Below are 14,035 nucleotides of genomic sequence, written 5' to 3'. Positions count from 1 at the left end.
ATTTTGTCCCTCCCGAGTATCCGTAGCAGATTTGTTGTGGTTTTGTTGTACCAGGAAGAATGTTTCAAGTTAGCTCGGCGGCTAGTTTTAATGCAACTTCTTACGTATTTGTTGTAACAGGTCACTCAGCTTTGTATTAATTGCCGGGAATAGAAAGTAAGCAATTGCACTCGTAAGGCGCATCTGAAGCTGGGGCTGACTACCTGCTGGGGGTGTATTTCTTTGATATGATGCTCTAATCGGTTAGCTAACCTACATTAGCTAAGTAGCAAGCAGCAGCATGAAACCCACTATAATGAGGTAAGGTGCTATTAATGTTACACATGTATTTGATTTTAGACTTAAATCTCGCTGTTTTATTTATTTATTTTTTTTCAAATGGCACCTATTTTGAAAATTTTAAAGATAATTTTAAAATCAACGTTGTTAATAATTAATAATCAGTTGCTGCTTAAAGTGATACAGTCAAACGAACCACAGGCCTTTATTATGACCATAAAGTTGAAACAACACCTGACTAGAAGAGTTTCAGTTTTTAAAACATATCCTTCATGGAGGCAGGATTTATTTCAGGGCTGCTGTATTAGGCTGTAATAGTGACGTGTACCTTATAAACTGGCTACTGGGAGTATTTAAATGTTATAGAGCTGAAATGATTTGTCTTCTAATTTATACAGCGAGACTATAGACAGTAGATTAAAATGTCAATTAGTCATTTTTACAGTAGCTTTAGGAACTTGTGATGAGCATACTTGACTGTTTTGTGACATTTTACCAGCTGAATTTAATCAGTTTTTCAAGAAAATGGTGAAACATTTATTATGACAGTAATGTAGCTGCAGCTCTAACACTGATGACCTGATCTTTCCCCTGATTCCATGTAGTCATTGTGTTCTCCATGGACCCAGTGGATCATGTCTCTGATCCTGTTTGCCTTCGTGGTTCGGGTCAGGGATGGACTACCCCTGTCAGCATCCACGGACTTTGAACACAAACGAGAGCTCCAGGAGAGGAAGCAGCAGCTCAGGACCATCAGCAAGGCACTGGGCCGTTTCCCTGACAGAGGGACCGTCAAGGGCCAGGAGCTTAACATATTGTAAGGATTCAGGAAAGAAAGCAGCAGCATACTGTCACCACAAAAAGACACAATACACAGTTTAAAGATACTCAGTGTGTATTTGATTTTGAGATGCTGAAGACAGACAGGCTGTTGTCCATTTGATCACAGGGGCACCCATGCCACACTGTGTCAGGCTGTTTGTTTACTAAACACCTTTTCTCCTCTCACCTGTTCAGCTTCGTCTCGTCAGAGGGTGTATCCTACATGACTGTGTGCCACTGCAGCCTCCCTGTTGCTAAGGCCTTCTGCTTCCTGGAAGATCTGCGCTGGGAATTCACAGCATGCTTCAATAGCACTGTTGTTGCCTTGGCAGCCAGGCCATATCCATTTTTGGAATTTGGTGAGTAGGAAGAGAAATACTGTCTTCTAGATATGCTGTTGATATTTTGGGATTTCAAGGGCTTTAGCAATGAACCAAAATGCAATGTCCTGAATGACAAACAAAGCTCCTCTGTGATACTTTAATCTAAAAATAAATACACTGATTTATCCTCTTTTTGCCCTTGTTGCCAATTGACAGACAGCACCATTCAGAAGCTAAAGCAGCAGTACAACCAGAGTCGGGGTCCGGCCCTGGAGGTGACACTGGCGGAGGTCCAGGAGGATCTGAGGATCCATCCACCACAAGTAATTCACCTGGAGGAGGTGGAGCTCACCAACGGCATCGCAAATGGGCATATGGAGCAAAGTCCTGGATCAGGTAAGGCTGTGACCATATGACATAGAACAGTTCTTAAAGTTTTCTCTGTGTTGTTTTTTTATTTTACACTATTCATATGGTCATTTTCTTTGGTTTTAACAGGTCAGACTCTAAGACTGGAACCAGTGACAGCACAGGGCATCCTCTCTCTCGTCCTAAATATCATGTGTGCATCTTTGAACATAATCCGTGGTGTTCACCTCATGGAGTACACATTCCAGGTATTCAATATGACCCTACATTTTATATTCAATACAAATATTTTGCATATTAAAAACATTGTTTATGAGAAAGAATGCTATACTATGGCTTTCTCTCTCGCATAACAAAGCCATTTGTCAAGTTTAGTCGAGCATTTTATTTGGAAATTAATTCATTAATTAAGCTGCAACTGTTTGAAAATTGAATAATTGTTTGATTTACTTTTCAAGCAAAAATACTAAAGAAAAGAAAAATTCAGTTTCCATCTACTTAAAAGTGAGGATTTCCTGCTTTTGTCAGTTTTACATCACTGTAAATTGAACATCTTTGGGCTTTGGACTGTTGGTCAAACTAAACAAGACATTTGTAGACATCACCTTGATCTCTGAAACTGAGAAAGAAAACTGAAAAATGATCTCTTTGTGTGAATCACCAGTTTGTTTAATTTAATTCCCTTCTCTACACTCAGGATGATTATGATGGGATATGGAACGTCGTGGCATTTCTTCTGGCTTTTGTCTGCTGTGTGTTTCAGGTAAATGTGGTTCACTTTTTTTTTTCTAACACACAGCTGTTCAAACTGAAACTCCCCCATGTCCAACTCCCCCCGACACTCTTTCATGTGAATAATCTCTCCGTGTCCCCAGTGTCACCTCTACCTGTTCCACTCGTCTCTGAAGAAACCCAAGTCCTTCATTCTGTTGAGTGTGATCGTCCTATGCAACCTTTACCTGCTGGGCCTGAGGAACGCGTGGCAACTGATCTTTCACATTTCAGTCGCCTCCCTTTCCACCTTCCTCATCCTCACCCGCAAACTCCAAGACAGAACCAATGACTGTGGGGTTTGAGGAGCGGAGGATGGTTTATCGTGTTGCACCTCACACAGCTCTTAGTGTTTCCAGTTTTCCGTGCAGGTGAGAACGACATGGAAGTAAATCCTTTGATCCCTGTGAGATATGAAGGTGTTGGATGGATTTTTAACAAAAGAATATATTCATTTTGTGTCATCATGGAAAACTATAACTACAAGTCGACATTTTCTTGTATACAGTATGTATTTGCACTTGTGTACAATGTTTCAGAGACTGTAAAGAGTACACAGTGAAATGCAGGTCATTCCAGTCCTTTTAAAGTATCACATTTAAAATAACACTGAGAACGGATACTAACAGAAAGCTTATCAGTCGGTGCCATCCTTTCCAAAAAGTTTTTTGAAGAAAATGCAGGTATGGAGTTTTTTTTTTTGGAGTTGGTGACCAAAGTTCTTCATGCACAAACAATAATATTTATCACAGTCCAAACTGATGAAGCTAGTCATGGTTGTGATTTTGTAGTTGAGATGCATTTCTGCTCATGTTGAGCTCAGTATTATTTCTGCTACCATTTTTTCCGTTTACAACACACAGAGATTGTAACAGACATTAGATTTAATTAAACTTTTAAAACAGCCACACATGGTCGATTGACAGACACTTAGGTTGTTCAGCCTGCGTTGGTGGCTGTGTGATACTTCAATTATTTACAGCAGTTTGATTAAATATCAGTGACAGGCAAGTATAGGGGACAGTGCAGCAGTTTTTAATTTGTTTTCTATTATTTGCTCATTAGGCTGCAGTAAAAACCTAATGCAGAGGTGTAAGTATAAAGCTAGCGGTTGTTTCATGCCTTACTCTATTTGTTTAAGTGTGTTGACTTGTAAAACAGATACACCAGAAAGTGCTCAGCTAGTCAGTGCAAAGGTGTAAATGTAAGGGCTCTGTTATTTAATGACTTCATGATTAGTCTTATATTCATGGAAGGCGTGATGTTAAGGCATGTTATCTTTTATTATTTTCGACAAAGTTTGTGATATAAGGAGAAATGTATCGCAGCAGCTTCAATTCAAACCTATTTTTGTATGATCAAAGTACATTTAGATATTTTAGTTAGTCTGTTTCTTGTTTTTCTACTGATTTCTGCATTGTCAAAATATAAACTGCGGGTAAGAATATGAAAGCACTGATTTGATGAGTATTCAAATTTGTTTAACTTTGATTAGATTTCTATGTGGTGGGTGCGGAATGTGTTGCATATCAGGTTCAGCTAATATGATATTTATGCCCTTTTTTTTAAGGGAGCAATGTTATGATCCCTAATCTGTAGTTCTAAACATAGAAATCATATAGTTATAAACTATATTTGAGCATAGAACATATCACAGTAGCGCTGCTAAATAAAAAGGCCGAGTACAAGTCTTCTATTTTGTTAATTTAACATTTTGTGTATTTAGCTTCTTAGACATTCACTTTTTAATAGCTGAGCAGTTGCACTGATGTCCAGTAAGCGAGGGAAGTAAATTATTAGTTTATAGTGTTTGTCCAACAAGTAGCGTTGTGCCCTTGTGTCCTTTTCATCAAGCTATTCCTTTTTTTTTTTTTTTTTAAAGGGAGAAGTTTGTTTTTTTTCTTGGGAAAGCAAAAAATCTCATCTGACAAATCAAACGTCCTTCACTGAAATGTACAAACAGTTTGGGAAAGTCACATTTAGCTTGTAGTTTACAAAGAGTGAGGAAACTCAGACATTTTCACTGGAAGCCGAGAACGTAGTGTTGCCATGGATAACAAAATTGATTATATTATTAATACATTTTCAATTTGTTCTCAAGGAGGTTGTGCTATTCAGATATTTTGGCAAACTGCTGAGAATTGGACTGGCTCGGTGAACAGCTCTTTGATGCTTTGTTCGACCGTGCGACAAAGGAGTAAATACCTGTTTTTATGATGTTTTCTTTTCCAGGGTTATTTGTTGTGCTGCACAGTATTTTTTGTGCAGGACATCGATGATGCTGTCGTATTTTTGATACAAAGGAGGTTCTACTGACTCACCCTTTTCACTGTAGACTGCTAGTTTTGACCAAATGAATTGTAAAATAATGTTCTAAAGATGTAGAACCAAATAATGCGGATGGTATTTTAACACTTGAAAAGAAAATGAAGGAGAATTATGTTGATTACGAAGGTTTATAACCTACAGTAGAAATATTCTGTACAATTGAAACATGGCAGCCTTGTCTTAATATTTTTTTCTTTTTTCTTTTTTCATCATCTGAAGTCTTAAATCAGAATGGGTTTGAAAATCATTCAGGTTCAGAAGGGCAACCTGAAATATATTTAATTGGACATTTTCTCGTTCAACACAGTCAGCAGAATTAAGTTATTTGTATCTAATTAGACTCACATGAGGGCGATTAAGTGGTTTTTGTGGCTGAAAACTATTTGTAATAATGGGAGGTAATGTAACAATGTCATTGTTTGTAACTGCCAAATGCACTGGTGATTACAGGGCTTTATATTTTCCTGCTGTGGTAAAACTGACATTTCATTAATAAATAGTGTCTTTTTTTTCCATTTGTTGATCTCTGATTTTTTTGTGTCCATGAAATCAACCTCATCCCCATATTCAGCAGTTATCAGACAACATGAAGAATATTATAGAATAGAATTACCTCAATTAATTGGCCAATTTCCCCTTTATGAAAAGGACCATATGCTGAATGCAGATAAGAAGAGATTTTATGTTTGAACCCGCATCAGATGCAGAACTGGAGAAATGTGAAAGAAATAAGAAAACTAGATAAAAATAGTATTAAATTACTACAGCAAACTTTATTGATGTATTTTTCCTATATGACACTAGATGGAGCTCTTTCACAATGCACTAATCTTCATTTATGGTTGTGTCTGTGTCAGTTATAATTTCCTAGTTAATGTCATTGGTCTGTGGTAAATTCATGTTGGACAACTGGCCAGACAAATTGTATGGCTGAAAATGTGAAATGTTTAAACACATTGAAAAAACTAAACTCAACTAAGCTCGTTGTATTTATTCTCATGAGAGAGTGAAGCCTGACAGGAAAGGTCACAAAAGGTGAGAATGCAGCCTAAAGCAGAGGATGCTTCATTTTGTTAGTCGACTATTTTAGCAATTGAAATAATCCAAAGTGACTGCTGACTCTGATTTACATCATTTATACTAAAGTTTAATAGGTGGGACAGTGATTTAAAGTAAAATATTTACACCATATCCACATCTTGTTAATTTAGTCCAATAATCTAATAATAATTGCAGGCTAATATAAAAATACTACAAATTTCTAACAAAATTAAAATGTAAAAAAAGGGCTGATGAAATGTGAACATGTATTTCACGTGACTTCCGTTCATCTCTCAGGTAAATGACTCATAAATCTAAAGATCGAATTAGGCTTTAATGAAAGTTACAATAAAGAAGGCAGTTTTTCCTTGTGCTGTCGGTGCCCTGGGCAAGGTTCCCCTGTTTTTCAGATCTTCAGGAGTTTGATTGAAGCCTTTTTCTGCGATAACAGTTTATGGTAGAGGACACAACCTATTGCGGGTGACCAAGTCGTAATATTAGCTCTAATCCTGAGGCTTCACTGTATGGAGCCCGCTGATAAGAATGTTGAATATAGATAATCCAGTTTTAATCCTCCTCACATCGATTAATGATCACCTTTTAATGAACTTTGACCTAAACCTCACTGCTTTGTTCAATAATGTCACAAACCAGCAGTCAATAAAACCCATAAACATAAACATCCTATAAACATCTGACTCTCTGTGGCCACTCTTATTTTCCGTCACTAATTTATAGACATTGACGTAGTTGTGTCATTAGCTGTGAAGCCTGCAGAGTATTTGTCGCATTTTCATGCATAATAAAGAAAGAACTTTGAGGCTATAAACCACAAACAAATGGGGCATTTCTCTCAGAGTTCGTAGTGGCATTGTAAATCCAGAGTGCCATCAGTCCTGCTACAACGCATCTAAATTAAACCATCAGCTCCAGTGATCCTCATTTGCAAGGATTAAACTCTTTTATCCTAATTGGCAGAGGCGCCTGCAGTTGAGAAGCTGCCCTGTATCCCTCAACAAATAGGCTTAACAGCTTGGGTGGTCCTGCTGAAATGTTTATGGCTCACATTTGTGTCTCTCCTCCGCTACTACATGTACATAGAACTGCAGCAGGTTGGGTTTTTCTAAAAATAAATGTTTGTCTTTTCAGCTCTGGCTAATAATAGAATCCACAGCAAACGACTTTCACAGATGATTCAATCCAGTGGTTGCTACCTTTTCTATTCCCATTGTATTGAAGTGGCGATACGTTCTAATGTTTTTAATAACCATCATATGTGATGGTTATTATTCACATACACACACTGGGCTATTTTCTGCCTCTGTGCTATTCACTGTCTCTGCCTGACAGTTGCTGACATACAATAACTCTGCATCCATGTCATTTGACAATAGCTGACCTGTGCATGTTTTCATTCTTGCAGAGTAAGAAAATTAAGCTGTAGGTCTGAGAGAAGAAGCTAATGTATGATAGCATTTTACATAAGAGTTCACAGCCTAGATCGGTGATTCCCAACCAGGTTTACTTATACCCCAGGGGGAAAATGAACAGTTGTATTGTTTGCTTGAATTCCTCTACCTCTGTGGAGGTATGTTTGGTCTGGGCACCCAACCACAATATGACTGTAGCAGCAACAAAAGTCCACCAAAACAATCTTGTTCAGGAGGTTAAGTCTCTACTCTGATACTTAAATGCGCTGACAGGAAGTCTTTTGGAGTATTCTCCAAGTCTAAGAAAATGAAATTACTCTGAGCTGTGGTGGGTTTAACCAAGATGAGTCACTCTGGCACCCACTCTTATCTATTTAATCATTGTCCGAGGTTCAGTGCCCATGCCACAGGCTGGCGGCTTACACTTTAGGGTTTCCCATTACTTTCAAACGCTTCATTCATTTCTCGTTCCTGGTGCCGTGATTGTAGCAGTCTCTCTGTGGAGGTCTCCATGTCCAGTATGAGAAATATGAAAATCATTTTTTGGCTAAACAGTTCTTTCTCTTTTCTGAGCGTGAAAAATGTATTTCTGATTCATCAGTGTGATCAGACACATAACATCTAAGCCGTAAGTAATTCTTTGGCTAATTTGGGGCAGTGGAAACAAGCTGTATACACAATTGGCATTATCACTGCTTATCCATGATATAGAAAAATTAGCAGTGAGTTGCTTACACATGCAGCAGATACAGACTAACACTCTCCAAGTCCTTAACTGCAACCCTGAACTTACTCAGACATTACCCAAATGGAGCTGTACCTGAGAGCGCAAATGCCCGAATCAGTTTAAACTACGAACTACTATGGTCCACAGTGCAGTGCAGTGCAGTGCAGTGCAGTGCTTGGTCTGTGGAGTTGAGACATTGCCAGGTCTCTGTAAAGACATGGGCACAACAGTCTCTGACTTCCTGTTGGTTCTGGCCAGCATGAGTCCCATTCTGTCCCCTCCACCTTCCAACAGCCAGACAATAGCCCCGGAGCAGCCTTAGGTCCTGGCTGGGTTACCTTAGCTTTAATCCCTCTGCCTGGCTCACTCTGTGTCCTCCTGGGCCATTATGAGCTTGATGATCATTGTTGTAATGTTATAACGTTACAGTACAAATCAGTTTGGTAGCTGTCATGAGCCACTTGTCATAAAAGCACATTGTAGTATGCCACACCAATACTGCAATACATCAATAAAGTAAGTCTGGTGCAAAATGACTGCAATTAATGAAAAAATATGTTGTGTGGCAGAAGAAAATTGCTGTAATTTCTGGTGTTGAATAAAATTATGGATTTCTTTGGGTTTGAACATAGTTGGACACATTTGGTATAATATAGGTATGCAACAATAAAACTTCTATTACAGGTCTAGTCATTTTTATGTATTTTATGGTGGAAACATTACATATTTAAAAGACACTAACTAGCTGACGGGAACCGAGTTGGTTGTGATGATTCTCTGTGGGTTTGTTAAAACTTATCTAGTAATTTGACCCATTATGGATGTAAAAAAATAATTATTATAGCAGCTTAAAAAGTCATTTATTCTGAATATGGATTGATGCATTTCCCGTTGAAAGGGATCTATTTATTTTTGATTCCAGAAACCTTTACCTTTTTAGATTCGCCTTGCTTGCCTTCATAATTGTGGCAGAAATAATAGCTAAGCTTTTACATTCACAGCGAGTTCCAGCTGTGATGTGTTGACTCCCAGTCTGGTACTCCAGGCTATACAGCATGTCCCTTATGCCTATTAGGATGTTCAACAATTCATTGAACATCCTTTGATGTTCCCTGTTCACTGGCTCTTCGGAGCTGATGCATGAAATTACAAACCAAAGACAAATCAAATGATAAACTTTACTCACAAGAGCCTCCTGTTTTCTTGAGCTATATCTAACAGTAGAGTAACTCTCAAATTTTTAGATTTTTTTAAAATCTATTTGTAGAATTAATGTCTTCTCTTCTTTGTCAATATTATGTAACTAAAGGACAAAACAGCTCATCTTTGAACTGAGTAAAGATAATTTAATCCATGTCCTGATGAGTTGTGCCGCTTCATTTGCCCGTTTTGATGTTTGCAGCCAGAAGTCCATATATCTCTAAAGAAAATTCTTCCATAATTTCAAATGATTTATTACTTTTCCTCTCATCCAAGTACCCCTCCCTTTATGAAATTCAGAGAACACAGAGATAGCCTGAAATTGACTCTGCTATCAGTCCAACACTAACCGCTCCTTTGAGAGCTATCTGTAATGCTGCAGCACAGGAATATTAGAGGCAAACACATGAAAGCGAAGTCAAGGCTATTTTTATAAGTCTGTTCAATGTCATCATTTTAAACGTGTATTTTTTTTCAGTTCAGTAGAATCATTTTTTTCAGTTTGAGCTTTGGAGGATTCACATATTTCTGAATTATATTATTTATTAGGTGCATTATTATATCAGGTGCGATACATTCAGCTGGGTACTGTCATTTCATATAATTAGTTTAAACAAATCTGTTAATTTTTTACATATATATATTGATAATTTACAGTATCTTACTTTGTTACGTGCATAAAACTGCTTTGCCATCCCATTAGAATTGGTTACAGTATGTAGGAGTCACGTGAAAGGACCCGGGGGGAGCAATACCTCCTGTCTAAAACCCATTTAGACATTTAGCTGCGGAGAGGCCACAACTTCCCTGACAAGGCTGAAAAACAGTCACTGATCTAGTTGCTCCTGTACAATAAACACCATCAGACCTCTCACAGCCAGATATGGCAACATGCTCTAAGTACAGCATGAGTCATATTTTCCCAACTGAATTATATATTTATGTCAAAAGTGATATCAAGCATCCTGCCATTGTATAAATGTACGGAGCAATTTCCCAAACTCGTTTACATGCTGGTAAAACATGAATCAGAGTGTAGCTTTGTAACTGTTTCTTCTATAGTGTGTGTTGACAATGACAGATCACTTTACATAATAAATGTACGTGCATATGTTAGAAGAATGGCTTTCTAATAAAGTAAAGTGTGCATTAATCATGACTGAATGATTACAAATGAAGATGAAAGAAAGGCATAACAATGCACCGCTGTGACCAAGGAACTAACGGAAAATAATCTCTCTTTAAAGCTGTAGTAGCTGTTTTTTTTTCTTTGTGGAAGTGAAATAATCTAAAACTGTTAAGTTTAGTTCAGAGAACTCAAATGCAAATGACTCTGGAATGCTAAAGGAGACTTTTAAACAGGGTTTTACTGAATGAGAATTATATGGCTTTCAAGACAGAGGAGCAGGTAGAGGCTGGGGATCTGGGAGTTGATGAGGAAATGATGAAAATGTGTCGCAGGTACGGATGGCAGACCTGGAGCACAAGAGAGGAAAGGTAAGTATTACTGGAATATCACACAGGAACACAAGGGAACTAGAAGATCTGCCATAACATCTTTACCACTGAGAGACAACTGACAAACTGGCAATGAGTCAAGGTTAAGTACTCTGTAAGATGGTTGACTGGATAACTTGCAGGTGAGTAATCCTCCAGAAAGGAGTTGCAGCTCCACCCATAAACACACACACATGCATACACAGAGAGACACACAGGAAACACAAGGGAGAACAGGAAAACAGCAGAGAAAGGAGAGCGACTAGACTGGAGCATGGCAAAAACAAGTTGAAAACATTTGTCTAACTTTCTGTTTGCTGTTTGCTGCTAAGCAGGTAGTGTTCAGCTGGAAATACGGTGGATAAAAGCAGTCAGACTAAACCAAAGCAGTAAATATGTGAGCCTGAAAACAATGAGCTGAAAGACACTGAAATGCTTTATAAAGCTGAGGGGAACTGCAGCTGAGTGTTGGTGAAATGATCTTGTTAATTATGTTATTATCTTCACATAGTTATTTCACCCACTTTTTTGGATAAGCGTGTTGATTAGTGCAGCTTTTATTGCTTTGAATTGCAATACAAACTAATGTGATTACTTTTACTTAGTCGCATGACAGAAAGGATCTACATGCAGTGTATTTCCACTGTATATGTTTAAGCTATTACTCTGCTTTCAGTTGTGAAGTTTGGACACACGATTGATAGAAATTAGTTAAATATAAGAGGGAAATTCAGGATTTGTCGTCATCTTCAACTTAGTTTAGTACATTAAAGTATATAAAGTACATTAAAGCAGATATTTTTCTCTAAATGTATGATATCTGTATATATAGTGATATTTCTATATTAAACTATTAAACTACTGCATTTTTCCTGTGCTGTATATTTAACAACCACAAAGCACAGCACAGTCTGCTGAATATCTTGGGGTTAGTTCTTATCCAGGTCCATATTGTTTTTTCATACCAGCTGGCATTGGATGGCAGCAGTGGTGCTATCGTTTGAAATGTTCATATGGTTCAAGGTAATATTGTTTGTTTTTATATTCTCTGTTATATGCAAATGAAAAGCTCAAAGCCAAAGAGGAATCCTCCCCGTAAGTCAAGCTGTTGCCATCATTTATTCAAGTAGTCGCTGAATTACAAGCAGGTAGAGGAACAAATGCCGACCACAGAGGTCATGGAATCAATGATATACAATGACTTATTCCTCTAGCTCTGCCTCTGAAAATGGTCAAACCTCTGATGTTCATCAACATGACTCCTGGCCACACGTCAGACCCGATCAGATGTGACAGAGGACTTCTCTTTCAATCAGGACTCAGGCTCTCAGAGCCAATGGGAGAACAGAAGTAATCAAAGAGGCTTCGAGCAGTTTGAACAGAGCTCACTAGTTTGGCCAATCCCTCTTCTTTCCAAACTTTACTTTATTTGTCACATGAATAAATAAACTGGTGTTATGAATATTGAAAGATGCTTAAAGGCAAGGCACCTGCCTTTCATTTTAAGAACCACTGGAAATCTGAAAATAACTTTAACCATCTTCTCACTGCATCCCACTGCCTGTTTTATGGACAGCAAGCACCTATAAGACCTTCTAAAAACTTGTACTTTAAGCAATCTGATGTGCTTACAGTGTACAAATCCAGCATGAAGAATAATCAGATACATCATCTAATGGCAGAATATACAACAGTGACACATATCTGTATATTTTCATATCAGGGCTGATGTTTTTCATATATGTATGCTGTTAATGTTTCTTTCAGCAACTTTCATCCTTGGAAAATGTCTCTATTTACAATCATAACAATTCCTATGAATAGTTATTTGTGTTATGTACATGCTCATTTCCACTTTGTGGATAGAACTAATGAAACATTAGACCCAAGAGCAGCTGATCTGAGAAAGCAGCCGTGCCAGGGTGTGTTTGTTAATCTTGTGTCTTGACAATTTGCTCTTCTTTATGGTGCTGAGCACAGCAAGAGGTCCACCCCTCTCAAAGGCAGTGAATGAACCAATAAACCTGAGGGGCAACATACGCATTAACTCAAATAGCTGAAGTTTCATTACACGAATGCAAACTCAGTGGGTCAGACATACCTGTCAAATATTGTAACTGAAGTGAAACTGACACTGGGAGGAAGTGGACCGAGAGTTGCTTTGATTTCTGATGGAAGAATCATTTAAATCCTTTATCTTGTGGGCCAAAGAGCACTTTATTACAAATAAAAATCCTAAATTAAAAAAATCAATTTAAGTTCAAGTTGACGCAAACAAGTCTGCGAAGTAGAAACTATAATTGTTGGATGAATGTAGTGGACTAATTTTGTCCCTCTGAAAGAAGGCGTATAGAAGAAGTATAAACAAACACAAAAATGCATTGAGTATTATGTAATAATATGTTAAGTACTACAAGTAACCTACCTCAAATGTACTCATTTACTTTTCACGTAAATTGTTGAATTGAATAAAGTAGTTTCATTGAGCTGAAAATCTGAAGGTCTTAAAAAAGCATTTTCTAGCATCTCAGACACTTTTGTCTTTAAAGGGCACCGTGAGCTGCAGCAGCACACAACTGAGTGGAAAAGTCATTAATGTCATTTACTGGGATAATTCCTTTCTGTGAGCTGCGGTGTTTCAAACCCTTTCAGTCTGTCAGCTGCATGCACATTGTTTCCCAGTGTGCTGCTTTCTGATGATATTACACATTCATGTCAGCTGCAACATCAAGCTGTCTGCTTCCATACTGAACGCACTTCATCAAGTTATCTTCAGGTTCTAAACTAAACATAAACAGAGCGCTAGCTGAGGACGGCCCGCTTGTTGAGCATCATTTCTTCGCTGACGGGGATTAGCATATTTGCATGAACAACATGAATCAGGAGCTTATGTGAGCATTCCTGGGAGTGAAAAAAAAAGCATGAACCTTAGGCCATGCCCTTGTCAAGCGGCGGAGAGCACTTGTGAAAATAAGCTTCAATTAGGCAACAATATGTTCCACGTCACAGCCAGTGAGGACAGTACAACTGCTCATGGTGCGTAAATGACTGAGATTATTCTATCTTGACAAAAGGTATAAACACTTAAAACAACATTTGTGCAAAGTATGATGTGGAGTTTTGCATAATCTAAATAGAAAACTGAAATTCCACCATCTTGTATATTTCTAAATAATTTATTTCACACAGTTTGAGTGGAACAATGTCAAACTTTTGTGGCAAGTTAAACTTTCTGCCAAAACAACACT

General features: G+C 37.9%; 1 protein-coding gene across 1 annotated transcript; it reads left to right on the top strand.

Annotated features, from left to right (window-relative positions):
- The first annotated feature begins 50 nt into the window (after positions 1 to 50).
- sec22c (SEC22 homolog C, vesicle trafficking protein) lies at positions 51 to 5,382 on the top strand. The gene is made up of 7 exons (XM_070852860.1): positions 51 to 300; positions 885 to 1,096; positions 1,297 to 1,460; positions 1,641 to 1,820; positions 1,923 to 2,041; positions 2,491 to 2,556; positions 2,669 to 5,382. Exons 2-7 carry the CDS (start codon positions 915 to 917, stop codon positions 2,867 to 2,869), a joined length of 912 nt encoding a protein of 303 aa, XP_070708961.1. The 5' UTR covers positions 51 to 300; positions 885 to 914; the 3' UTR covers positions 2,870 to 5,382.
- The last annotated feature ends 8,653 nt before the right edge of the window (positions 5,383 to 14,035 follow it).

Source organism: Pempheris klunzingeri, chromosome 21 (assembly GCF_042242105.1).
Source record: "Pempheris klunzingeri isolate RE-2024b chromosome 21, fPemKlu1.hap1, whole genome shotgun sequence".
Classification (NCBI taxonomy): Eukaryota; Metazoa; Chordata; class Actinopteri; order Acropomatiformes; family Pempheridae; genus Pempheris; species Pempheris klunzingeri.
The sequence above is the reverse complement of the archived record's forward strand: the minus strand, read 5'-3'. Positions and strand labels throughout refer to the sequence as shown.